A 26,604-nucleotide genomic window follows, 5' to 3' on the forward strand; every position below is an offset into this window, starting at 1 on the left:
GTTTTGGCTAATTTCTTTGTATTTTTAGTAGAGACGGGGTCTTGCTCTTGCTCAGGCTGGTCTTGAACTCCTGAGCTCTAGCAATCCTCCCGCCTCGGCCTCCCAGAGTGCTAGGATTACAGGCATGAGCCACCGCGCCCAGCCCAAATCCTTTTAATAAAGGGATTTGTTCTGTGAAGTTTGGATTCAGTTGAGGGGCTGCACTTGGGCATCTGGAGGGACACATGTGGCCTTGAGGCTGCAGGTTTCCCACCCCTGCGGGGCTTTTACCACTAGTAGCTTAGGGTCTACCTGGAGAGGTGTCATCGAGCCACAGAAAGCCGTGTGGGAAAGACAGAGCACAAACACTAACCCGGAGAGAACCCGAGGGTTCCTGGTGTGTGTTTTCCAGTGCAAGGCTGTGCCAGGGAGTACGATTTTTATGCAGCAAATTTCGCAGGTGCTACTGTTACTCAACAGTGTGCTACAATTATTCCAATCCAAGATCCTGTGATTAGATAGGAACACAGCCAAAGCCTGTCCTTGGGTCTTTGTGAGGTCTTTCCAACTACTGTATTTGGTTGGGTCCGTGATGGGAAAGTTTAAACCATATCACTTGGGGGTTGTATTGACAATAGCTGGTCTGCAAGCTTGGAGGCATTGTCAGAGAGTTTATCAAGGACGCCTTTCTGCAGGGACATGTCCCATAACTGCCTGGTGGAGGGCAAGGTTGTGTCATCCGTGTGGATGTGTAATTCATAGTGTCCTTGTGGATGGCAGATGACTGTCGGTTATACTCCGCCTCCTAAGCAGATGGAGGTGAGGGCAGGGGAGAGTTTGGAAGAAGAAAGGATCTTTCCAGGAGGATGGAATTTAGGACTTTCAGCCTCCAAATGCATTGATGTTAAGAATAAATGCTACTGTGAGACGAGTCGGGAAACTTTAAGTAGTGGGAGTTCTTTCTCCCCCCCGCCAAAACACAGAGCAAACAAAAAAGGCAATGCGAGCATCGATGCAAACACTCATTAGCCAAAGACGCTTGTGTTCCTTTAGCTTTTTCTTTGAAAACAGAATGTTAATAATAGCACTGTTTACTGTGGCGTCTCTGCTTGAAGCTCAATTTTAGCTCCCTCCCAAAGGTTAGGAAACCTCTGCTCCCCGTTATGCTCTCATTTGAGGAGAATGCAAATGCCAAGTGCAAACGCAAGCGCTCTCATCATGGACGCAGTGGCTGCTTCTGTTTCCCCCGTGGGGCGAGGGGCCGTCCTTGCCGCTGTGTGGCCACGATCATGAGGCCACAGCTGGGGCGCAGTTCTGGCTGGGAGCATGACCGGGGCGCTCATGGTCTTCTGATGGCCCACGTCCTCATTCAAGACGTTCCCCTTCTATACATCGTTCCGTGTGGTATTGTGTTTCATTTGTTTTTATGTCAGACTCATCATGCAGAACAGGAGAGAGCTCAAAATGGTTTTGACGTTTTTAAATGGTTGAAAAAAATCCAAAGAAGAATAATGTTTCATGACCCGTGAAAATGACTTGTGTCCATAACCACACTTTTGCGGGGACACGGCCACACCCATTTGGTAACTGCTTGCCTGTGGCTGCTTCCACACTGCTCGCAGCATCCAGTCGTTGGGGCGGAGACCGTCCGCGAAGCCTACAACATTTACTCTCCGGCCCTTCACAGACAATGCTTCGCGGAAGCCCTGCTCTCGACTGCCGGATCCTCAAGGGCAGGACTGTGTCTTTTTGTCTTTGCACAATGCCAGGCGCATGGAAGGCTCTGGAAGATCCTTGTAGATCCTGCAGACCGAGTAGACCTCAGCCTAGCTCCCCTTGCCTGTTAAGTTTTTACCTTTAGAAAGGCCTTCTAGAAGGCTTCAGAGGCACTGTGGTGTGTCCCCATCCAGCATGCACCCCTGGATCTCACCATTCCTTCGTCGCTCTGCAGGGGAAGAGTCGCACAGTGACGGACGTTCTTTGTTGGGATTTGAAACTTTCCCCGTGTTTCACTCTTCTGAGAGCCTTGCTTGTTCCTCTGGGGAGGGGAGGAGATTTTCCAGCAAAACTGAGTAACATCGAAGGGAATCTCTGCGCATGTGACTAGGTGACCCCCATGCCTTGAGGCATGGCTGCCCCTGGAGCCCAGTCTCCTGGCCCTGGAGGGTCCCCATTCGACTGGACCCACTTAAAAAGGGGGTGCAGAGATATTTCTGCATGACAGAGCCTCGTATGTGATTCTGAGACTGAATTCTGGGGACAAGTTTGCCTTTTAGACCCCTTCTTTAAACCCTCTGTATTTATGTTGGATGGAGTTTACAAGACACATGGTGAATATTGGGTGGGAAAAGGATCTTATAGAATAAACAGACTGTTTTAGTAAAATAATATTATAACTTTTAAATTCAATGACATGACAGCCTTCATTCATAAGGAAGCCAGATGTTGCCCTTGGCTCCTGGTAGAGCCCAGAGAACACCAGGCACCAGGAGGAAATGAAACCCCTCAGAAAGCCTGAGACGTATTTAGAAAGGCCAAAAATCATTTATTTTTTCATCCCTTTATTGAGCCCCCGCCATGCCAGATTGTGCTACTTGTTGGGAAGAAAGGAAAAAAAGGCATAATCTTTATCCTCAAAAATGTCGCGTCTGTTGGGGACACCCACATGTGTCACACACAAGACATCATGGAGATTTGCAGAAATGCAGCGCAGCAGAGAAGGGGGACTTTTAAGTCTGCTATGCAGTCTGGAAGGTTCCATAAAGGGCAGCATTTACAGGGAGATTCAGTGGGTGAGTAGGAGTAATTAGATGGTGAGTGGAAGAGGGTGTTCTAGGCAGAGATAAAGTGATAGCACGTGTGCAGGCCAGAGCTGAAATAACCCACGGTGTGTTCAGGCATTTCGGTGGAGTGGAGGACAGGGAGCTTGGACAGGTGGTAAGTCTGTAACATGCAAAGGTGGGAGAATGTTTGAGCTGGGGAGTGAGAGGATGGGATCTGCATGTTACAAAGTTTGCTCTGATAACTATGAGGAGAGGGATTACAAAAATGAAAGACCATGGTTACGGAGACCAGTGTGGAAGCATCGTAATAGTCCAGGGGGAGGGCATGGTGGTGTGAACCAGCGCAGTGGCCCAGACGCTGGAGAGGAGTGGATGTTTGGGTACTAGAGACAGGTATGAGATGGAATGGACAAACTTAGCCAGGGCTGCCTCATATGGTTGTGTGGGTTGTACACTGCACAACTCACTACATCCAAGGGGTACAGATTTATATATTTATTACACAGATTTCCCAGCAGATGGCAGTAGAGTGTCTTGAGGAAGGATGCCTTTTCCTAGGGTCCAGCAGCAGCCCAGGGATTGGGGAATAGTTGCATTGCAGAGCACAAGGGAGGGAAGAGTGTAAGATGACAGCCAGATTTCCAACCTGAGCTGCCGGAAGATAAGAAATTCCATTCATGAAGGTGTGGAATACAGGAGAGGGAGTGGGTCTGAGTTTAGGACAAGCTATATTTAAGGGATCGGAGAGCCACCCGGATGCAGATGTCCAGGACACAGCTGCCTGGGTCTGTAGCTCAGTAGAGAGGTGTGAGGCTGCACCTGCGGGAACCACCTGTATGCAGATGGAGTGACGGCCAGAGGCAGGGAGAGGTTGCTCTGGGAGAATGTGCAGAAGGGAAGCAAGGAGGGCCCCAGATTTTAAGAGGCAGGCAGAAGAAGGGCGCCTCGAAGGAGATGGGGAAGAGGTGGGTAGAGGCATCAGGCTGACCAAGACCAGGATGACCTTTGGGGCTTTTGGGGGCAATTTTGGATGACTCCAGACTTTCTTTCTGTGTGCTTACGGGACCAATCCAATTTGTGACCATATAAGATACTTCACTCATTTGTTCCTCCATGCATTTATTCTATACCTACTTATTTTTCCAGTGCCTGCTGTGGTGTGGGGACCGTTCTGGGTACTGGAAGACAGCAATGAGCGAGATGAGGTATTGCTCTGATGGGACTTACACTCTAATTGCTAATAATCAAACTAATGGATAGCATCCGCTGGCGATGGGTGCCACCCCGTGTGGTAGGATGTACAGTGAGCAGAAAGCTGGTTTCTGTGGGGCGGTCGGGGAAGGCCTTGCTGAGCAAGATCTCTGTGCTTGGAACTGAACCCCCAGGTGGCTGCAGCATGAGTCAGGCAGCAAAGCGGCTGCCGGGGAGAGCAGACCAGCCGGCGGGGGCCGGGCCAGGGGGTATGGTAAGCCGTGGTGAGGAATCGGATTTTCCAAGTGCGGTGGGCACCCACAGGGAGGGTTTTAGGAAAGGTAAGTGACTTGCTCTGATTTATGTCCTACTGAGGGTGCTCTGGCTGTCACGTGCCAAATGGGATTTTGCAGGGCGGTTGTCAGCAGGGAGACCAGCTGAACACCATGAGCTCCGTGTGATGACAACTTACCGTGGGGTGGCAGCCATAGAGACGTAGTACCCATAGGACTTCCACAGGAAGGGGACGAGATGAATGTAGGATGATGCCGTCGTTTTGGACTTAAGTCACCGTATGGTTGGTGATGACATTTAGGAACGAATGTGGGGAAGACGGGGAGGGAACAGGCTCCTGGGAACTGGGAAAGCTCTCGTTTCCGCTTTGGCGCATTGGTGGTTCGAGCTTGTTAGGCACGTGAGTAAGGACCCAAGTATGCGCTTGGGTCTGTGAGCGCAGAGCTCAGGGCAGACGCTGGACTGGAGATAGAAACTTGGCGTCCGTCACATAGAGAAAGACAGTAATTAAAGACAGGGCCTGGCTGAAGTCACTGAGAGGGAACATGGAGAACAGGGGTCTGGAGGGACGGTGCTCTGAGGGGTTGGGGAAGAGGAGAAACAGCTGGCAGAGGGCAGTGGAAAGGCGCTCATGGGGGAGGAGGGAAAACAGAAGGGGTGGGTCACAAAAGCCGGGGAAAGAGGTGCTGGAGAGGGAGGCCGGGGGAGAGGGGACAGAGGAGTGTTGGAGGGGCAGGTGGACCTTGCTGGCGCGTTTCGGGGGCTGGTTGGGAATTGAAGTCCATTTGAGGTGGGCAGGAAGACAGTGGCAATGATGACAGTTCTTTCCATAAGTCACACGGGAAAGGAAGCTGAGAAATGGGGCAGTACCAGAATGCAACATGGCATCAAGAGAAGCCTAGTTTTGTTTTGTTTGTTTGTTCTTTAAGATGGTAGATATTAGAAAATGGTTTTATGTTGACGGAAATAAACCATTAGGAAAGAAAAATTCACGATGGAGGATGGTGGCCGTCTAGGAGTCTTTGAGAGGCTGCGGCGATGGGCCTGGGGCTGGCGCCTGGCGGGAGAGGTTCCTCAGTGACGGGAGGAAAGCGCAGAGAGAAGGGCCTGGGTGGGGTGAGGTGTAGACGTGGCCATGAGAAGATGTGAATATTCCAGTCTGATCACTTCTATTTCCTCAGCCACGTGTGAGCCCAGGTTGCTGTCTAAGGGGAAGGTGGTGTCGGAGGATTGAACAGAGAGAAGAAAGCAGAAATCATGGGTTTGGCGGGTGGGAAGACAGACTGAACATTTGAATTTAAATGCGTACTCCTTGGGTCCAGCTGTGGATGTCATGTCATCATAAGAAGAGACCCTAGGGCAGAACATGTGACAAGTACCCCCTGAAGGCAAGTGCACAGAAAGTCCAACACCCTCTCTGACCCTCCTAACCCGTTCTCCTGGGTTATGGGTGCTCACTGTTCATGCGATGCCCCCTCGCCCCTGGTAGAGTATGTGTCGGACGACACTCAAGGGAAGAGATGCCACTGTGTCTTTCTACCTTTCAGCGTGGCAGTAGGGGACACCTTGTCTTGCTGACACGGACACTCAAAGAGCCCACAGTGAGCCTCTTCAGTGTCAGGATGGGCAGATGAGGCTTTTGCTAATTCATCCACCAATCCCAGGGTGTGCCTCTGGGCCAGACCCCCACAGCAGTGGAGGCTGCGAAGCTGTGTTGGAAACCAGCCCTGCCCTCCCCTACTCATGGCCTGATCTGCTGGTGGCCGGTCAAGCTGCCTTCCTCCTCACGTGCAGTCATGATCTATCTGTGGTTGGCTTCACAATCTCTTTTCGTTCCCTAGCCTTGGGGTCAGGGCGTGACACAGGGTCTGCAGGCCAGGCGGAACATGCTGCAGTCCCTTTGAGTGAACACAAGGGAACCACACCGGAAGGACCCAGGGAGACGCTGGAAATCTTTCTTGCCCCATGTTGGACCTTGTGAATTCTTAAGAATTTCTATAGGAATCATGGACCAGCAACATTCTTGTTCCCTTAGGTTGGGCACCTTTTCCAACTTTGTTTGGGGACACACAGTACATATTTCTGAGTATCTTAAGCAAATAAAGGCCTACTTTTTAAATATGACTTTAGATTTCCAAGTTGTGAATATAGCCTTTGTCTATTTCAGACTCAGTCTTTGCAGTCTTGGTCTTCTCCGTGCTCCCTGTTGCATGTTTTTCTCTAATCTCTCCATCAGCCCTGCACTACCCATCAGCTTCCACAGATTTCCAGTAATATGCACCCTGTATAGAGTATGCTCGAGAAGATGTAAAAGGAAAGGTATTCACTTAGCAGATGCTTCATCAAAGTCTCCCAAGGATGGCCTTAGTGACTGGAGAATCATCATCATCAGCAGCATCATCATCATCATCCCCCCAAAAGGGTCTTGCTGAATGTTTTACAGTGAAATGGAAACTCCAGCAAGGGTTTAATTAGGCTGATCACAGCCTATATCTTTTTATTATAGTGCTTTCTGGCAGAGAGTTCAAAGTCAAAATTGATTTTTCCCTTTCAATGTTGAACTTTATTTTTTCCTCCCCTAAGGGTTTATAAGCTAGCCGCTTGGTTGCACTTTGGGTTATACTTGGCACGGCACCAGGCCGTTTGGGATGGGGCTGGCCCAGAGCTTCAGTTGGCACAATCACCTGATGACATTGATTGGGTAGAATTGGAGAATGTGAGCCGGTAGGCTGTCCTTTCAAGAGACTCAGCGCCAACCATTATGCAAGAGTGGATTGCCCCTACCTGCCTCCTGCAGTCAGACAAGGTGAGCCTGGTGGGAAAGCCAAGGCCAGCAATCAGGAGATAATATGTGGCTGAGCCATAACTTTCAGTGCGTGAATGAACTCTAAGCCATAACCACTACCTTGGAGGTCCTTAAGCCTACCTGCCTTTGTGTCCTGGGCTCCTCTAGAGAGGCACTGGGGCAGGTGGATGGGGAAGGAGGGCGGCCTGAGACTACATCCTGGCTCTTCCACTTCACCAGCTGGGTGGCCTTGGGCAAGTTACTCTTCTCCTCAACCCCTCACCCAAGACCCAACCATCTCATGTGTTGAACGGAAATGGTACCTACATTTGAACTGTTCCGAATATTGAAAATGATCCATGCAAAGCATCTAATAAAGTAATTGGCATCCAGAAGACACCAAATGAATGGCAGCTATGAGAACAGTACGACTCACAGAATCATAGATTCACTCTCTAAATTGAGCACCTACTATGTACCAGGCCCCATGACGAAGGATTTGCACGTATTATCTCATGGAATCTTTCTGTCGGTGCAAGTATAATTCCTGTTTTTCAGAATGGAAGAAAATATTTGGAAAAGTTAAGAAAAGTGATGTGAACAATCACAGGAGGGTCAAGAGTGGACACAGAATCTGAATTCTGACCTCAAAATCTTAACCAGTGAAGAGAGAATTTAAAGGAGGAAGGAAAAATTCTGCAAAGTAGCTAACCACAAATTCATTTCCTGGCAAGTCTAGTGCACTTGGCAATATACAATAGCCAACTTTATAAAATGTTCACGTGACATTTTATATCAGGTAAGACAGACTAGATTTTACTGCGGCAACAAACAACCCAAATTTCAGTGGCTTAACTCAACACAAGGTCAATTCTCAGTCATGCTCCATGTCCCAAGTGATGTGGCAGGGTCAGTCAAGGGTCCAGGATGACAGAATTTTCACTGTGACATGCGCGTCCATTAGAAGTGGGAAGAGAACATCACACATTGGCTTGCAGAGTTCGCGCCAGAGTGATTCTCGCCACTTAATGCTTCTGTTGATCGACTGTTGAGTCACACGGCCAAGCGCAGCAGGAACAGGGAAATGTAATCTAATATGTATCTGATAGGATGAAAAGTGGGCATTTCTGGTGAACACACAGTAATGACTACAACACCTTCTAAACCCTAACTCACAAAAAGTTTTTAACTCAGTGTACCGGTTTTCAAAATCATGAGGTGATCTGCGGTAGATTGAAATTATTGTTCTCAACGATTTATTCCAAGTCCCTATGAGAGAATTGTACTTCCCCATTTCATGGACATCAGGCACTGCCATATGACTTGCTGTGACTAATAGATTGTGAGCAGAAGTGAGGTATTTTGTCACTTCTCTCTTTTTGTCTGACATGAGAACGGCCTGTCCCATGTAGAGGCTGTTCCATTAGTCGGCATCTTGGAGTGAACAGGCTGTGAACAGAGCTGCTGCTGATGGGCAGGGTGAATGAGACATAAACCTTCTCTGTTTTAAGCCCTTGGGGTTGTTTGTTACCGCGGCGTAACTCAGGCAAAGCAGACACATACAGTGTCTCTGTCGTTCATTCTTCATATGCAGAGAATAACGGAATCGGCTATATAGAAATTCACATTTCCTGTCTGCTTTGTTGAAGCACCTCTATACTTTATAGCAGAAGTATCTCTGAGGACTTAATGTAAATAAATATTATTTAGTTGAGTTGAAAAAACAGCACAAACGTGCATTTTCTAAATTGCGATACCAGCTGATACCTCAGAATTCTTATGAAAAATCTACGAGGGGGATTGGGAACATAGAAACGCTGTTTTCAAATGCAAACTATTAGTCTTGTCCTCACCAGGCAGTTGCCTCAGAAGACCGGAGAGTAATCTGCATTCACGTCCACTTTCGGCAGAAATTGTAAGGCTGAGATGTTACTATCTATAGGAATGCAAAGTCCTTTCTGGCTGAGTCCAGTGATCCTCATTAATTCAGATCCCATCAGTTTGTAATTCACGGTAGGTAGCCGGGCAGAGGCCAGGCTGGCTTTTACTCTTGCGCTGCGCTTGTGCTTTGCGGGGCCCTGGCAGTCACAGGTTAGCATTTGCTGCTTTGACCATTCCCAGTGGCTTCAAAGGGGAGTCATTTGTCATTCTGTCGTGGCGACCAGCTGCAAGGTCCCTGGGGACATTGGAGCTTCTTGCTGGTGCTGGGCCTCCGACAGCCTGGCTTCCTGTCCCTGCAAAGCTTAGCTCTTCATTCTTTTTCACCTGTGTGGTCTACGGGGGAAGAAATGGTCTGCTCTGTTGGAATCCAGGAGGTTGAAAGGCCACCTGTGAGGTAGGTGCCATTACTGTGCCCATTTTAGAGCTGAAGAAACCGAGACAGAGAGAGGTCAAGGGAGTAGCTGTGGTTTGAGCCCAGAATGGGCTGATGCCACAAATGACTCGCAGAGGCGCAGATGCACTGAGCTACCGCCGAGGGAGAATAAGCAGCTTACTAAGAAATTAATGCAACAAACGAGATCAGGTGTGGGTGGGTGTGCGACAGCAGAGCAAGGGACCTGGTTAACTGGAGAAGCAGCAGCTCTGGCTGCTGAGCTCTTTAGCAGGTGTGCGGTGTGAGTGTGAGTGTGTGTGTGTGTGTGTGTGTGTGTGTGTGTGAATAATTTGCATGGCTTTCCCTAATGATCCTCTTCTGGTCATTAGAAATTGTAGGGTAGAACTGCTTCACTGGCAACCTGCTGTCAGCACTCATATTACCGAATGCCCTAGGAAATAATAAAACTCTATTTATTTAAGGATATGCTAATTGGAGGCTTCACACTATTTGACACTCGTCTCCTAATTTGAATGGTGCTGTTTCTTTTCAGGGTGAGCATTGACTTTAGAGTTTGGGTCAGAGCTAGCTTTTAGATGCCAGTCCAATTTTGTCTTGGGTTTGAATTCTATGTTGTATATTCTGGGAGACCGTCACTGACTTGAGCATCTATTTTCGTAGTTCCTTGTGGCCCGTTTGAAAAAGGAAGAACCATGGATTTTCTGGTACTGGTGTTTTAATAATGAACAACTTTTGGTCTTTACAACCACAGTAATATATGGCTACTCTGAGGCCTTGCCTTCTGTTTATGGGAGTGTTTAATAGAGTTGTAACATTAGGTCTCTTATAGTATTCTTCGTTTTGGAGAAAGTGGTGGAAAAATTTAAGATTCTGTTGTGTGCTCTACAGCATCCAACATGAGATTGTTAGGACATTTGGTGAACCAGAACACAGCGTTCCCAAGCTGCTGAGGATTACAGAGAGTTTACATATTTAGGGAGCTGTTGTCATCAGTTTTTACCCAGCCAGTGACACTACTTGGATATATTATAGTGAAGCAGACATTTTGGAAGGAAGCCCTGAATAAATGCATTGAACCCAACGCTCAAAAAAGAAAGGATAGCTGGGTTTCTTGATTTAATGGATGGCAGATTTTGGCCTAGGCAAAATATATGTATGTGTCTTTGAATTAAAAAAAATAATTCCTTATAGAGATTTACTGGGAAGATACCTCTGTGAAGATTTTCACTCAAGTTATTAGCATTTCAATCTCATCAATGAACTCTTTGCCCAGGTTAGGTGGTTGGGGTTATAGCTCTTAAGAGAAAAATGATAAATCCAGAGATAATGGCTTGCCAATGGAGGGATTAGTGTAATTTATTAAGAGGAGAAAATAAGATTTGAAAAATGTAATGGCTATGAAATATCATTACTAGAAACAGCTTAAGAGTACCATGATGTTAACCTTCAACCATCTTATTTTTTCAAACTCCTGTAGTCTCATATTCTCCCTATTATAGTAGCATGGCACTTCGATTACGACAAAGAAAAATGGTACTTGGAAATCAGACCTGACAGAGCATCACATTCTCCCAGGGGCATTTTTGTAGACAATGCTTATTTAATTTTGATTGCAGTGCTGTTTTGTGGCACATCTCATTTTGATAAATGGTTGTTAAAAATTTGTGTGAATACCTCGAGAATTTTAAATGGGATTGATAACATTTGGAAACCAACAGAGGAATAAAGAAAAAGAGGAACTAATGGTGGGAGAAAAGGGAGAGAGCACATTGATACTAACGGCAGTCACCTCCACAGTAAATACCAGTTTTCTTTTTTAGGTGTATTTCTCTGCAGAATCGTCATGCATTGGCAGCACTCACGATGCAACGGGCACCCAACATGGAGCGCCAGACAGCACCGTCAGTGGTCTTGGCTTTCAAATTCCTGCTCTGTTGGTGGCTTTTGATCTTAGCCAAGTCACTAGTCTTGTTGGGCCTCCATCTCCTCATCTGTAAAATGGGCAAAGATTCCTTCCAACTCAAAAATCCTGTGATCCGTGATGTGATTTGTGGGACTAAATTCTCTGCATGGAATAATGCCAGGGGTGGAACTGACATTTCCTACGGTGGACAGGTGCCCCTCACCTGTTTCCAGTGAATACTGCCCTTCTCCTTGGTAACCCACAGGTGGCGCCTTCTGGGCAGTCAGCCCTGGCCCCTGGTCCATAAAGTGTTAGCTGGTATGTTTCATTCTCCACTTTCCCTCGTTTTCTATGCAGTAGTTAAACCCTTCAGAAGTTCTCTTCTTTAAGAAAAACTTATCGGGATAGAAAAGAAAAAACAAAACCCAGAGATGGAAGGGGAACTCACAGATTAAGAGGCTTACAGAGCTCAACCAATCACAGTGTGTTAACCTTATTTGGATCCTGATTCAAACAAGCTGATTGGACACAAAAAAAATTATGACATTTGAGAGACAATTGGAAATTTGAACACGCGGCACATATTGGATCTGAAGACATTATTGGTCATTATTTTAGGTGTCACAATGGTATCATAGCTACATTTTTAAAAGAGTCCTTATCTTTTAGAGACACGCTGAAACATTTGCAGATGGGATGGTAGGATGCTGTGGGCCATTAGTGAGTGGGATGCAGAGAAACAAGTTTTGTCATGAATTGGCAATATTGGAAGGGAACGACGGGGACACAGGTTAATAATGATACCATTTGGTTTGTTTTTGTGTAAGTTCTATAGGCTCCATAATAAAAAGCGTAAAACCCCCCAAAGACTCAACGGGGATTAATCCTAACGAGGCACGTTTGCCGAGGTGTTGGAAAGGGCTGCCTGTCACAGTTGCATAAGCGTTGGGGGTAAATGTGGAAGTTCATCAATCAGCAAGGCTGTCGTGGGAGCTGACTGGCAGCAAGCCCAGTGCCGTGTGGCTGTCATCTCGCCTCGAGGCCCATTTGCCCTCTATAAATAACGGTCTATATGAATGCTTTACTATTTTAACACACATTTGCTACAGCTGCTGAGCATGTTTGTTTACGTAGCTACGAAACCTTCTGTAAACATCACTATCTCAAAATTGCCCATGTGTCAGGAACATAAACGGCCCCCTTTAAAAATATATTTGCAGATGAGACACGGCCAACTCCTAGATGTCTGGGTGGCTGGTGTCAGAATTTTCCAGGGTTTGATTCATTTTCAAAAATAGAACCACATGACTGGAAGGTTCTTGAAAGGTCACCTGGCACATCCCTCTGACTTCAGGCAGGACCAGGCCGGAGCCATCCGTGAAGGATGCGGGCCTGTTCTTTATGGGTGTGAGCCCATCTCCCGTCAGATCCCTCAGACAGGGAGGATGGGCTCCCTTCCTGCCTTTAAGGGGCCCACTTCCGTGATCTAAAAGTGGGGCGGACTCTGCGGTACAGCTGGCGTCAGAGTACGGGGCCTCCACGGAGCGCCCCCCAGCCTGTGCGGGCCTGAGCTCCCAGCGGACCGAAGGGACCAGGTGGCCAGCTGCCTGCAGGACAACTCAGGACTCCGGAAAACACCATATTGGGATCACCATGTGCTCGCGACGTGCATGCTAGCGAGAGGGCACTGCGTCAAGGTTGCTGTGTGGCGCTCATCCTTGAAAGAGGCCTGCCGATCGAGACCGCCCAACACAGTAGTTTAAGGTCAACCGAGACGTTTCTGAAAGAAGTAATGAGCGCAGTGGAAGCTGTTTTGCGTCAGCTTGCTGTTTCCACTGCTCTTCCCCGTCCAGCGCTACCATGAATAATTAGATTCTGGTGAATTTGTTTTCCTCTGTGCATTTGGTCCGCATGTTTTTTCCCTGTGGGTTTGATACATTGAAGCATTTTTTTCCACCCAAGGGTCTGTTTAATGTCCATAAAACCCAATTGTGCTTTTCATTCACAAAGAAAACGTATCCCGCCGAAGCTTAAGAGAGAGTTTTGCTAGAGGTACTGAGTTATACAAATCCCACGAGGAAAAGACCAAGACATGTCCAGCTGCCAGACACCTCTAGAACTTTCTAGAACACTCTCCCCCACTTTCCAGAATTAGAAAACTTTTTTTGGGGGGAAATTAATAGTAGTTGCCTTTTCCCAGGAGTAGGGATGAGAGTTTTGATTGTTTTTGCTGGTAGTTACCCGGTTTTCTCTAAGAAAGCCATGGAAAGGCTGCGGAGTGCTCAGAGCCAAGTATCATTGTTAATTACTGAGAAAACGATGTTTCTCCCTTTGGAAAGTCTCACTCATCACGAGCTGTCATCAGAAAGACGGGGTCTGCCAGGGGGAGAATTCACGAAGATAATTTGCTTGTGCCAGATTCATTTATTTTTTGAGATTGGGCTTTGGTTTGAGGGAATGCAAAGGTTAGCTCGTGCAATTTGAAGATCAGATTAGCATCAGCAACCAGAGGGTACCTGCCCAGTGTTTTTTGCTTCTTGAGCTCAGAGACACAACACCGCCCTCCCTCATGTCCTATTGGGGAAATTTACAGTGAGAATCCGATATAAAAACTGCATGGTGAGTGGTCAGTTTATCCTGCCAGAGGCTGCAGCTCAGCGGCCACCGCTAGGGGGAGCCAGAGTCCCTGTGCTCAGCGGAGGCTGGCGAGTTTCTGGTGTGGGAAAGTGGCAGAGCTCCCTGCTGGAATCGTCATCCACCCCTCCCCCTGTCCTCCACGCAACTATTGCCTCTCAAGTAAACCCCCAGATCAGGCTCAGGGTACAGATAGCCCTATTAACATCAGCGCTTATTTTGCATTTCACAGTAGTTATTTTGTTATTCTTTAAAGCCAGTGTCCGGATGAGTCCCTGTTCGTTTCGTTCCGTGTGGAGAGCACTCACGTCACTGAGCGCCATGCAAATCCCTTTGCTCACATTTTCATTGTTTGCCACATTTAGGCAACTATTGCAAAGTTTACACCCCACCCCAAGAGAAACTTCTTGCAGGCTGTGAGGTACGGGGAGGTAGCAACATGGGACCAATGACTTTCCTCTGAAAGGGACAGTCTGGGTTAGGTCACCTGCTACAGGTTGATGAAGAACCTGGGGCCAGCCTGCCAGTCATACATTTTCAGATAACAGAAACCAACCCCGAGCCTCAAGTTGAAGACTTACAAAGGCACAGAAGGACAGACTGTATCTTGAAAGAGGACAGCAAGGCTGATATCAATAACTCAGAAGAACAGTGAAGGAATCACTGACTTAGGGCTCTAGTTTACACATTTCCTGTGAGGCACTGGGATAGCCTGAGTCAGAGTTGATGCTCTCTGGGGGACGTTGCAGATAACTATGGGCAGAAGCTGCTTTGCTGTTGGGATGTGTAACATCCAAAGTTCAGACATGAGTGCAGACTTCAATAAAAACAGACCATTTCCTCCATTTTGAGAACAGGTCATCTTCCCTAAAACACACCAATGATTAGCCAGTAACAGCAGAGGGGCAGAAGAGTCGATGGGATTAAGATGAATGGATCTGCAATTTTCTTCTTTTCTGCTAGAGTTATTTATGGGTTTGCAGCATTATGTCTACTGGGGGTTTGGGAGGTTGAATGTGGAGAGATGCCAGGAGCTCATGTGATACCGAAAAAAAAAAAAACCAAAAAAAAACACCCAATGCTATGGGTCTTGCAAATGGCTCCCAGCGAATGGGTGAAATTGCATTTTTATTAAAGCAGTTTGTCAGGCTTCCTTTGAAAGGCTTGACTTCTCCCTCTTAACTTGATAATAAATAACCTCAAGTATTTAAATTAGCAATGTTTAAAGCCATTTAAAAAGTGCTTTAGAGACAGATCAAATTTTAATTTAAGTAAATATTTGGAAATTTAAAATATATTATGTGGTGATTTTTCATTGTTTATTAATTTATTTTCCAAAAGGCTTTTAAAAACTAAATGGTTAGACTTCTTGGTGGATATACTTGAGGTTATAGGACACATAGGCATACTATTTCACGAAGCAAGGGGATTTTGTCCATAGTGAGTGAGGTTCCGTACTCTCTAGCTTGTAGTAAATAAGGATGTCAGGTCTAGTTTAAAACGAGCGTCTACCCCAGAGAAGTCCCAGGATGGAGCACGTCTTACCTGTGGCTTCCACCATTCCTTCTAGGATGACCACAATTTCCAGTTCCTCTTTGGGCAGCTGGGCTTTGGAGATCTCCCAGAAAGGACTCTGTTGGTTAATTTCGTGGCTAATGATCAGCGGTGACACCAGAAACAGACGGTCATCCCCAGTGTAATACCCTACGTTGATATCCGTCTGGTTCAGGGGGATGAACTCCCCCTCTGAAGTCTGTTTGGATTTGATCAACTTGGCTCTGATGGAAGCCTCCACGATGTGGGAATTCCTAAGGTCCCCTACCCGGAACATCAGGCACAGTTTCCCATCCCGCATGGAGATCACCGCATGGGTGGAAAAGACCAGGGTCTCTGCCCTCTTCTTGGGCTGAGATATTTTCACAAACATGCATCCCACCATGAATGCATTGACAATGGACCCCAGCACAGACTGGATTAGGAGGAGAATAATTCCCTCCGGGCACTTATCTGTGATGACCCGGTAGCCATAACCGATGGTGGTTTCTGTCTCTATGGAGAATAAAAAAGCAGAGACGAACCCGTTAAGGTTGGTGACACAGGGAGTCCAGGAGGGGTCCTCTATGTGGTCCATATCCCCTCGGATGTATGCAATTAACCACCAGATCATTCCAAAAAAGAGCCACGTCACTGTGTAAACCATGACGAAGATCAACAGGTTGAATCTCCACTTTAGGTCTACTAGGGTGGTGAAGATGTCGGTCAGGTAGCGGTAGGTCTCCCTCACGTTGCCGTGGTGGACGTTGCACTTTCCGTCTTTCCTCACGTACCTCTGGATTTTCCTTTTGGTCCGGTCTCGGCTGATGTGTCTCGGCAGGTCGTCCCTGGCCTGCTTAGGCAACTTGGGCTGGTGAATGGCCACAGGGCTCTCGACATCCTGATCCATGGAGTCGCCCTCCAGGACGTTAGCTGGTGGTTTGGAGAAAAGAAAAGAAAACCAGATGAGATGCTGGGTCTTTGAGGATAGTGGAACCACACGCTTTGTATAGGGTAGTAAAACCAAATACCATTTGCGTAGCTATAAACAAAGTAGACAAAGCCATTTTTACGTGGTGCCATCTGGGGAGGCCTCCGGTTGACTTGGACTTCTGTGCTCTTCGATCGAGCTTGTGTGAGTGCTTCACCACCCTGCCTGCCAGGAAGGAGCTAATTGCTGCAAAATCGTCCCCTGCCAGCAAATTCTACTGAGTCAGCTCTTACAGAAGGATGTCTCCCCACTGTATCTGAGTTGTTGTGGCGCGGGAGAGGCAGGGAGCTCTGAATAAAGGAGACATCTTTGGATTTGGACGGTTTTGGTCCTACCACTGAATAACTGAGGGCTCTTGGGTTGCTATCTGTTATGGACTGAACTGTGTTCCCCCAAAATCCGTATGTTGAAGACCCAACCCCCGCTGTGACTGTATTTGGAGATAAGGCCCTTAAGGAGATAATTAAAGGTTAAATGAGGTCATAAGAGTGGGCTCCTAATCTAATAGGACTGGCGTCCTTATAGAAGAGGAAGGGACACCAGGCATATGCGCATGAGCAGAGGAGAGACCACGTGAGGACACAGTGAGAAGGCGGCCGTCTGCAAGCCAAGGAGAGAGGCCTCACCAGAAACCAACCCTGCAGACTCCGTGATCTCAGACCACCAACCTCCAGAACTGGGAGAAAATGAACTTCTAAAGTTTGAGGCCCCCAGTCTGTGATATTCTGCTATGGCAGTCTGAACTGAGTAATCCACTACCCAAATTCCTGAGCCTCAGTTTCCTCATTTACAAAATGATCGTGATACCAACTCACAGGGTTGTCACAAGGTTAAACAAAACCACATATGTGATATATGCCCACAGGAAACAGCCATGCATAAATATTTCTTTGTAATAAATTGTTCCCTTGTTACTCTCCTCATATTTAGGGCATGAATTTTGAACAAGCCCTTTACATTATTCATCAAATTTCAGGATTTTAAAAAAAAATTTCTGGTGTCTGTTGCTAAGTGTGCATTCATTGGATTCTAATGGTAGATTCAACGACAAGGTTTAAGAAAGTGGGAGGAAACGTTCTCTCTGTTTCTGTGTGTTTACATATTTGATTTGGCTTCTGCCCCAACATTTAACGTCTGTAGTTTTGGCCTGTGGTTATTGTCTTTCTTGTGGCCTTCATGATTAATGCATTGGTATACTCATTAGTCAGCAATGCACTAGGAGAGCTCTCCTAAACAATGAGCGTGAAAAGAACTTTGGAACTGATTCTGCTATTAAAGGCATATGAACCACTGTATGAAATTATTGTTCAGCCAGTAATTTTAAAGTTTTCTAAAAGTTTTACAAGAAGTGTCTTCCTCGAAGCTTCCATTCTGTGTCCTTTGACTCTGCCACGCATTTCGTCTGTGGTCAATATGTTTTTCCCTTGGTTAAAGGAGAAATGCAATCTGTTGAGAAAACATCATTTATCTGAACAAGGCTGGGTGTGATGGCTCCTGCCTGTAATCCCAGAGCTTTGGGAGGCTGAGGTGGGAGGATCGCTTGAGGCCAGGAGTTTGAGATCAGCCTGGGCAACATAGCAAGACCCCTCTGAAGAAAAAAATCGTTTATCTGGATAAGAAAATAGCAGGCGATGGGACATGAGGGCTACCAACTTAACTTCTGGAACAAACTTGCTCATGGTTGGTTAGTTGCCTTAAAAATCAATCCCATAGATGTGTGTTTATGTTTCAGCCCAAGGAAGAGACAGCATGTGGGCTGCAGAACCTGCTCTTTGGTTTGACAGCTTTGACTCTCAGGTCATTGTCCTCAATGGCCCTTCATTTGTAAGTCAGAAAACTTACTTTTCCCCCTTCCTAGGACAGATCCCAGGACAGGAGTTGAAGAGAGAGGTGCTGAGGTGGGGGCGGCTGGAGGCAGGTGGGGTACCTGAAGGAGGGCAGAGGAGATGTCCCGGTCACTGCCAGCAACCCCCGCATAGCAGATGCTCTTGGCCTCGAATGGTCAAGGTCAAGCTCTCACTGCTACTTTTGCCCTGAGTGCGCGTCTCTAAATGTGAGTTCACGTGGGGTGATATCTGGGCTCAAACTCTGCCTGGCTGGGGAGACCCTGTCTGCAGAGCCCTGCACAGGCACCAGCAGGCCTGGCGTTGTTCCTGCCGTGACCTGGCGGGGGTTGTCTGACTGTGCAAAGCCACCCTGAGCCCATGTCTCTCTGAGGCCTTAAGTGGAGGAACAGGGTTTATCAAATTAGCTGAGTCTTGAGTCTTCAGTGCTATTTTACACTTCAAAAGTGTTATGGAGGAAATCTGTCCCTGCCTCCCCTCCATGCCAGCTTGTAGCCACTTTCACGCTTTTCCTGGCTCAGCTGCAATTGTCAGGCTCCAGGCATTAGCCCTAAACTGGAAGGACCTGCCGGCAAGGTTAAGGAATGAGTAGTGGTAAGTGCTCCGGCGGTCTGCGGTCTGCGGGACTGTCTGCTGATCCCCCAAATCTGGCTCCTCCCCCAGACTCGGCCACACACTCTTTGCACTGAGGGGGGCTGCAGTGACAGATTCCTGGCCTGTCTGGAGTGGGACGTGCCTGTCTGGGTCAGGGTCTTAAATAGTCAACGTGCCCCTCCTCATGCCTTTGCCCCCTGCCCAAGGATTCTGAAGTCAAGAGGGGCAGGGGCCTGGGTCCTGAGTCAGCATGGAGAGCCACCATCTGTCTAGAAACAAGACAAAAATGATTGTGTTTGAACGGTTATACATTTTGTGTCTATTGTCAAATTAAAGTTCATCTCAATTTTTATGGGCAGAAATATATGACACCCAGAAGCAGACAGAAGAGTAATCAGGGGACTGGCTATGGGGACGAGCGAAGGGAGACCAGGGGAAGTTGAAGGTGTTTGGGTTTGGTGTTCGTAATGAATTAGCCCGTGGTTAATTGAATGCTGGTGTTTGGTGTTAGGGGAAAAATGGAAGTGCAAATGCTACTTCAGTGCTTTTAAAGATAAACAAAAATTTAAAAATGAAGAAAGCCAGGCCCCCGGCAGGGGAGGCCCTGGGTGCAGGCCAGGTGCCTCCCCAGGAAAATGGGGAGGGAAGGCTGGGCTTGTGGGAGGGACAGGCACGGTGTTGGAGAAACCAAACAAGCCACGGCAACCTGAGCGCTGGGAGAATAGAAGACACTGAGGTAGAAGCTCCAGGGGCCGGGAAGGGCACAGTCAGGGAGCCGGAGAGGGTGTGGGGTGGGCAGGGTTTGTGGCAGGGGCAGAAGAGGGGCAGAGCCTCATGTCTGTGTCCAGAGTGGCGGCAGGGAAAGTGGGACAAGGGGACAAGGCCACTCCAGGTCTGAGTGGTGAGCAGTGCCTCGGTGCCCCACCACCACCCGTGTGGATGCGTGCGGGGGAGTGCGGAAGGGAACGCTAACGTGCCTTTTAGCATTTCTTTCTTTCCTGGAATCCCAGGTGCGATTGGAGCAGGGACCTGAGCTGCGGTCCCCGTAGGGAAGTTGCAGCTGTGGTTGGGGAATCGGACATTGCTCCAATGTTCCTGCACAGCCCACGACACCAGCAAGTCCTCACCACCAGGGATAACACAGGGCGGAGGACGCCCTCTGCCTGCCGGAAGTTTGCACGAACGTGCAGAAGGACAGAGGAATGGCGCCCGGGAGTTTAATGATTTACTTGACCTGAGAGCTGCTCTTCTGGCTTTTGCCTCAGAGCCAAGGCAGACCTATGCGAAGGTCAGGCTTTATTTTTTTCCTCTTTCTCTTTTATTTCTTTCTCTTTCTGTTTTAGACAAATGATCAGTTTACACACAACTTAAGGTGCAAAGTAGCCTAGTGTTGCAATTTAACCTGAAACGACAGAACCACAGCGGGAAGCGGCCCGTCCCCACCGGAGTGGAGTCGCGTGGTCACTTTTCAGGTACAGCTCCGCTCCTGCTGCAGGGAAGCCTGCCCTGGTCTGCAGTAGATGTTTCCGGATGGAAAATTCTTACGTTTCAAGTTATATATGAATCTTATGGGTGACACCTCCAGTACCTAAGACAACATTCAAAAAGTACTTCGAGACGTTTTAATGTTCTGGGGAAAACCTAACTGAGGAAAACATGGTACCTCTCACGCGCATGTGCAAAATTAAAGATTGGAAGGAATTGAAAAAAAATACACTAAGATGTTAATAAGGCAATTCCGAGTGTGTGTGTGTGTGTGTGTGTGTGTGTGTGGGGGGGGGGGTTATGGGTGCTTTTAATTTTCTTGTTAAACATTCTGATTTTTCCAAATTTTCTAGAATGAACTTACATTACTTTTATAACCAGAAAAAACTCCAGGAATTTTCAAATAACGCATTGAGAAAGAACACTCTTCTGACATCTGATTTAAGAAATTTATCAGACGAAGAGAGAAATAACTATAAAGCACCTGACCTGAAGGTGTCCCATCCCATGCATCTGGCCATTTAGAAACTGAGACACTTGCTTGACCCGAATCCAAGAAAATCATAGCTAAACTCCACAGGGTCCTCACTGGGGGTCTTACCAGAAAGGAACAGTGAGAAACACGACGCATTCAAGTGTGAGGCCACGTGAGGGGCAGGGCCTAGAGGACAAACTGAGTCTGCTGTCCCTGTGACAGGCCCAGGGGACCTTGCAAGAGGAGGGAGCCTGGGAGGCCCGGGTGCCTGGAGGGGCTGCTCCAGTGAGCTGCGGGACAGAGGCACACCCCCTGTCGGGTTCAATCAAGTTTCAGTTGTTTGGGCAGTGCCCTCAGTGACGCAGAAGCATGGTCTCTTCCTCGTCAAAAATCACCTACAACCCACAGAATGGGAGAAAATGTTTCCTAATCATACATCTGAGAAAGGATTAATATCCAGAATATGTAAAGAACTCCCACAACTTAACAATAACCCAACAACACATTCAGAAGTGGGCAAAGGACTTGAATAGACATTTCTCCAAAGAGGATACACCCACGGACACTCAGCACATGGCAAGATGCTCCTCATCACTGGTCCGTTACGAACATGCAAATCAGAGCCGTAATGGGATGCCACCTCCTATCCACTAGGGTAGGCATTATAAAAAAAAGGGACATAATAAGTATTGGTGAGATGTGGAAAAATTGGAACCATGGTATATTGCTGGTGGGAATGTAAAATGGTGTAATTGCTATGGAAAACAGTATATCAGTCCCTCAAAAAGTTAAACATAGAATTACTGTTTGGTCCAGCAACTCTACTCCTAGGAAACCCGAAAGAATTGAAAACAGGGACTCAAACAAACACTTACACCCCAGTGATCACAGCAGCATGATTCACAATAGTGGGAAGGTGGGAACGTAGGATAATGGTGATGTCCACAGAGAGATGAATGGTACGTGCATACAGTTGAATATTACTCAGCCTGAGAAGGGAAGGAAATTCCGATACATGCTGCAACGTGGATGAGCCTTGAGGATATTATGTTAAATGAGATAAGCCAGACACAAAAGGACAAATGACACGATTCCACTTATGTGAGGAACTTAGAACAGACAAATTTCTGGAGACAGAAAGCAGAACAGAGGTTACCAGGAGCTGGAGGAGGGGAAATGGAGAATTGTTTGTTCGGGATGATAAAAAAGTTCTGGAAATGGATACTGATGATGGTTGCACAACATTGTGAATATACTCAGTGCCATTAAACTGCACACTTAAAATAGCTGAAATGATAACTTTTATGTTATGTATATTTTACCACAATTAAGAAAATGACCTACTCAAATAGTTCTTGTGCTATTGAGAGTCCCTAGATGGTCTATCAGATACGGCTCACTTTTCTTTTGCTTCACTTTTCTTTCTTTATCCTCTCCCCACCCCCTGAATTAAAAGAATGTGACAACTTTGTTCCAGCACTCTCCAAGAGAGGAGCAATTCAAAATGTGGGCGCTTTGCCCTGTGAGATCTAAGCTCCAAAGTATGTCATTGGGAAGGGATTTTTTCCTGGTTGAAAGTAAGCACCAAGTTAAAACACCATGTGGAAGGGGCACTGGGAAAGGTATCAGCAAGATGATTAATACTTAAAGTTGTCTTGGCTGGAGAGCAGGATGAGTTTGCTCAAGGAAGCGATGAGTACATGCTTGCTTCCTCGTGGACAAACACTGGGATAGTGAGGGAGTTTGAAAAGTGAGAACAGCATGTGCAAAGGTCTTGAAGGTGAGGAACAGCTCTGGTTGGGGAGGGCAGAGATTCTGTGCTGCTGGAACATGGTGTGCGTGGAGGAAGTGAAGGGAGATGAGAACAGAGACGTGGGTGAAGGCCAGGCTGGACCCTGAAGGCCTCCGTGCTAGGCTCAGGAGATTGGTCTTAAATTGAGGAGTGATGGGATTGAATATTTTATGAGTTTTAGAAAGCTCCTTCTGGAGAGCAGTGACATGGAGTACAGATTAGATGCAAGGATTGGGAAACTTTTTCTGTAAAGGGCCAGATAGTAAATATTTTAGGCTTTTCAGGAAACAGAAGTTTCTGTTGCATGTTCTTCTTTGTTTTTTTTTTTTTAACTTTTTACAAATCTTACAAAATGTAAAACTATTCTTAGCTTTTAGCTCACGGGTAGTACAGACAGAGCCTGCAGGCTAGCTAGCTTTGGCTCATTGGATGTAGGTTGCCAAATCCTGGATTAGAGAGATGTCCACGGGAAGGAGAAAGGGCTGGTAGGTGCTGAATTAAGGTAGCAGCAGGGGAGTGAAAAGGTGGCATGGATTTGGGGCTAAGAAGCAGAAGCGAACTAACGTGGAGACTGGTGAGTGTGGGGAGAGTGAGCGATGGTGGGTGGTGGAGACGAGGAGGAATGGATTTCGGAGGGCAGAGGGTGGTGCTGGCTTGGGCTGGTTCAATTTTAAGTGTCTGCAGACATCCAGGTGAGCTCTCTTGTGGAATCCAGGTGTATGAGGCTGGAGCTGAGGCCCGCCGGATCTGGGCCAGATGCAAAGGGAACATGGTCCGGGGCATCGGTTGGCACAGGCTTTGGGACACCAGGCTGCCCACTTGGAAGAAGAACGATGAGTCCCTTCCTTATTCCTTATATCAGAATGAATTCCAAACGGATCAAGGATTTAAATGCAAACAATAAAACCCCAGAAGTAGAGGATACATGTTTTTTTTTTTATAATTCCAAGAGTTGAGAAAGCCTTTTTTAACCGTGATAAAAATCCAGAAACTATTTTAAAAGACTGATATTTTTGACAATATAAAAACTGTAAATGCCTATTAAAAAAGTAAGAAGACAAACTGGGAAAAATATTTGCAACGCATAACATATATATTTCCAATTATACAAGAAATAAACACCCTGACAGAAAAATGGTCAAAGGAAATGCGTAAGGAGTTTCTGAGGGAAGAAGTAGGCATAGCTAAAAAGCACATGAAAACACCACCCAATCATGGCAAAGTAAAAGCAATACAAATACGATAACCTTTTTTTACCCTGAGATTGGCAAAATTAAAAATAAATAGCAAACACAGTACATGAAGGGCTCGTACTGGGAAGGGAAGTATAATTTCAAACTTGTGTATTATTGGTCGTGTACAGCAGCATGGTCTCTCTGGAAGGTTGAGTAACAGTAGGTATCACAATTTAGAAATAAACATACACCTTGGATTAACAATTCAGGGTCATTTATTCTAAGGAATTAACTTCACGAACAGTCACAAATTGTATGCAGGGTATGTATTTCAGCCTCTTTCATAAAAGTGAAAAACTAAAAGCAACCTAAATGTCTATCACCGGAACACTGTTAAACATGCTGTTGCAGATACAATCAATGGAATAGTATGCAGCCGTTAAAAATGACTCTTCAGTATATGAGGTCTTCAACTCTCTGCAAAGCTCATCTTCTCGATGAGGCTTACACTTAAAATTGCATCTCCCACCACCCGGTCCTCACGGTGACCCTTCCTTGTGCAACTGTTGCTTTTTCCATAGCACTTTTCACCTTCTGACATGGTGGATATTATTCATTATGTTCATTTTTCTGTTATCTGTTGGCCCCTGTCAGAAGGTAAGTTCCCCGAGGGCAGGGATCTGTGTCTGTTTTATTCACTAATCGACCTCAAGCCCTCGAGAAAGCGCCTGGTACAGGTAGTAGACCTCCAGCACCTGTTTACTGAATGGGTGGGTGTGTGTTTATTGACCTAGCAGATTGACCATGCATAGTGTCAAGGGAAAAAGCAGAATAAGAGACATATGGTCTAATTTGCATATATTGCCTTCTTACAATAATGTGTGTATGCTTGTGAAAGTATGTGTGTGTTGTGTAGGGAAGAATGTTCTACAAAATGTAAATTTTGATTAGTCTCTGAGTTGTAAATTTCTGTGGGTGTTTTTGCTTTCTCTTTTAATTTTTCTATATTTAAATTTTCCCCTAATATGCTTCTATCATCTGAAAAATCAGTAGGAAACATAAAGCTATTTCTGTTTTGAATAACCAAAACAAATGCTGCATAGAGCTACTCAGAGACATCCATCGGACTTGGCAATTGGGATTCACTGGTGTAGCGGCTGGAATAGTGCTCCCCTTAAATTCACATCCACCCCAAACCGCAGAAAGTGACCTCATTTGGAAATATGGTCTTTGCAGATGTAATTAAGGCAGGGATCAAGATGGGATAATATTGGACTAGGGTAGGCCCTAACTCCAATGAGACGTTCTCATAGGAGGCAGAACAGACAGACAGACAGAACAGAAGGCAGAGGCCGAACTTGGAGTGATGTGGCCACAAGCCTCGACATGCTTGGAGCCACCAGGCGCTGCAGAGGTAACAAGGGCTTCTCTCTTAGTGCTTTTGAGGGAGTGTGGCCCTGCTAATGCCTCGATTTTGGACTCTGGCGTCTGAAATTGTGAGAGAATAAATTTCTGTTGTTTTAAGCTTCCCAGTTCATGGTCATCAGTTACGGCGGCTCAGGGAAACTACCGCAAGGGGTGACTTTGGTGAGGGTGGTGGCCGTTGAGTGGTGGGGGCTACGGCAGCCTGCAGTGGGGTGAGGAGGGATTGGTCTGCGAGGGAGGGAGGGACAGCGAGTGGGGACGTGGGTAAGGGCAGAGAGAGCTGGAGGGAGCTGAGGGAGTGGGGATGCATGCGTGTCCCTGTGTGTACTCGTGTGTCTGTGTGTGTTCTTGTATGTGTGCACGTGCGCCATGGGTGTGTATGTGGGCCGAGGGAATTTTGAATGCATTTACGGGCAGAGAAGGAGCCAAAGGAGGAGGTTGAACTTGCAAGGAAGGGGGCAGATGGGGGAGGCAGGGGTTTGGTGGGATGGAAGTCAATACCCAGTACACAATGCTGCCAAGGGCACAGGTGGGAGGACAAGAGGAAGGGATGGGCTTCCTCCCAGAGGGGATGGGAGGGGGATGGAGAAAGAACATGGGGGACACTACTCTCAGGGTTTGTGTCCCAAAGGAGCCTCAAATTGACTCACTTTTGAGTGTGAATTTCAAGAAAACCCTATTTGTGCAGATTCATTGACTTGAATCTGCATCTAGCAATGCAAATAACCGAACTCAGCATAATCCTAGGCCGAGAGAAGCGTGGCCCACCTCGACTGGTCAGGAAAGGCGTATATAAATGGCCATCTGCCCACCCACGTTCATAGCACACGGTTCGCAGTGGCCAAAAGCCTGAAGCAGCCCAGTGCCCACCGACAGATGAACCGATAAACAAAATGCGGTCTCTCCATACAGTGGAGTATTACTCAGCCTTAAAAAGAAGCAAATTCCATCACATGCTCCAACATGGAGGAGCCTTAAGGATATTATGCTAAGTTGACATGAGCCACACAAAAGGACAAATACTGTATGATTTCACTTATATGAGGTCCCTAGAACAGTCAAATTCATAGAGACAGAAAGTAGAATGGTGGGTGCCAGGGGCTGGGGGAGGGGAATGGGGAATTAGTGTTTTTATGGGGACAGAGTTTCTGTTCAGGAAGATGAAAAAGTTCTGAGATGGATGGTGGTGGTGGTTTCACAGTGAGAATGTACTTAATATCATTGAACTGTACACCTAAAACTAGTTAAAATGGGTAAATTTTATGTAATATATATCTTACTAAATAAAGTTGTTTAAAAATTTTAAAAAGAAAACCATTTGCTGGGTAGAAGTCAAATAAGATCAGTCAAATTCATAGAGACAGAAAGTAGAATGGTGGGTGCCAG

The 26,604-nt window shown here is 46.8% G+C and overlaps 1 protein-coding gene across 2 annotated transcripts in view; it reads right to left on the minus strand.

The window, feature by feature from the left end:
- Window positions 1–26,604, minus strand: part of KCNJ6 (potassium channel, inwardly rectifying subfamily J, member 6) — a 269,851-nt gene that overhangs the window by 66,297 nt on the left and 176,950 nt on the right. For both annotated transcript variants that reach the window (XM_012640090.1, XM_012640089.1), the window contains one exon: window positions 15,450–16,370. In XM_012640090.1, coding sequence (XP_012495544.1) covers window positions 15,450–16,370 — 921 coding nt within the window. The remainder of the gene's footprint in view (window positions 1–15,449; window positions 16,371–26,604) is intronic.

This window comes from Propithecus coquereli, unplaced genomic scaffold (genome assembly GCF_000956105.1).
Source record: "Propithecus coquereli isolate 6110/MARCELLA unplaced genomic scaffold, Pcoq_1.0 Scaffold148, whole genome shotgun sequence".
Classification (NCBI taxonomy): Eukaryota; Metazoa; Chordata; class Mammalia; order Primates; family Indriidae; genus Propithecus; species Propithecus coquereli.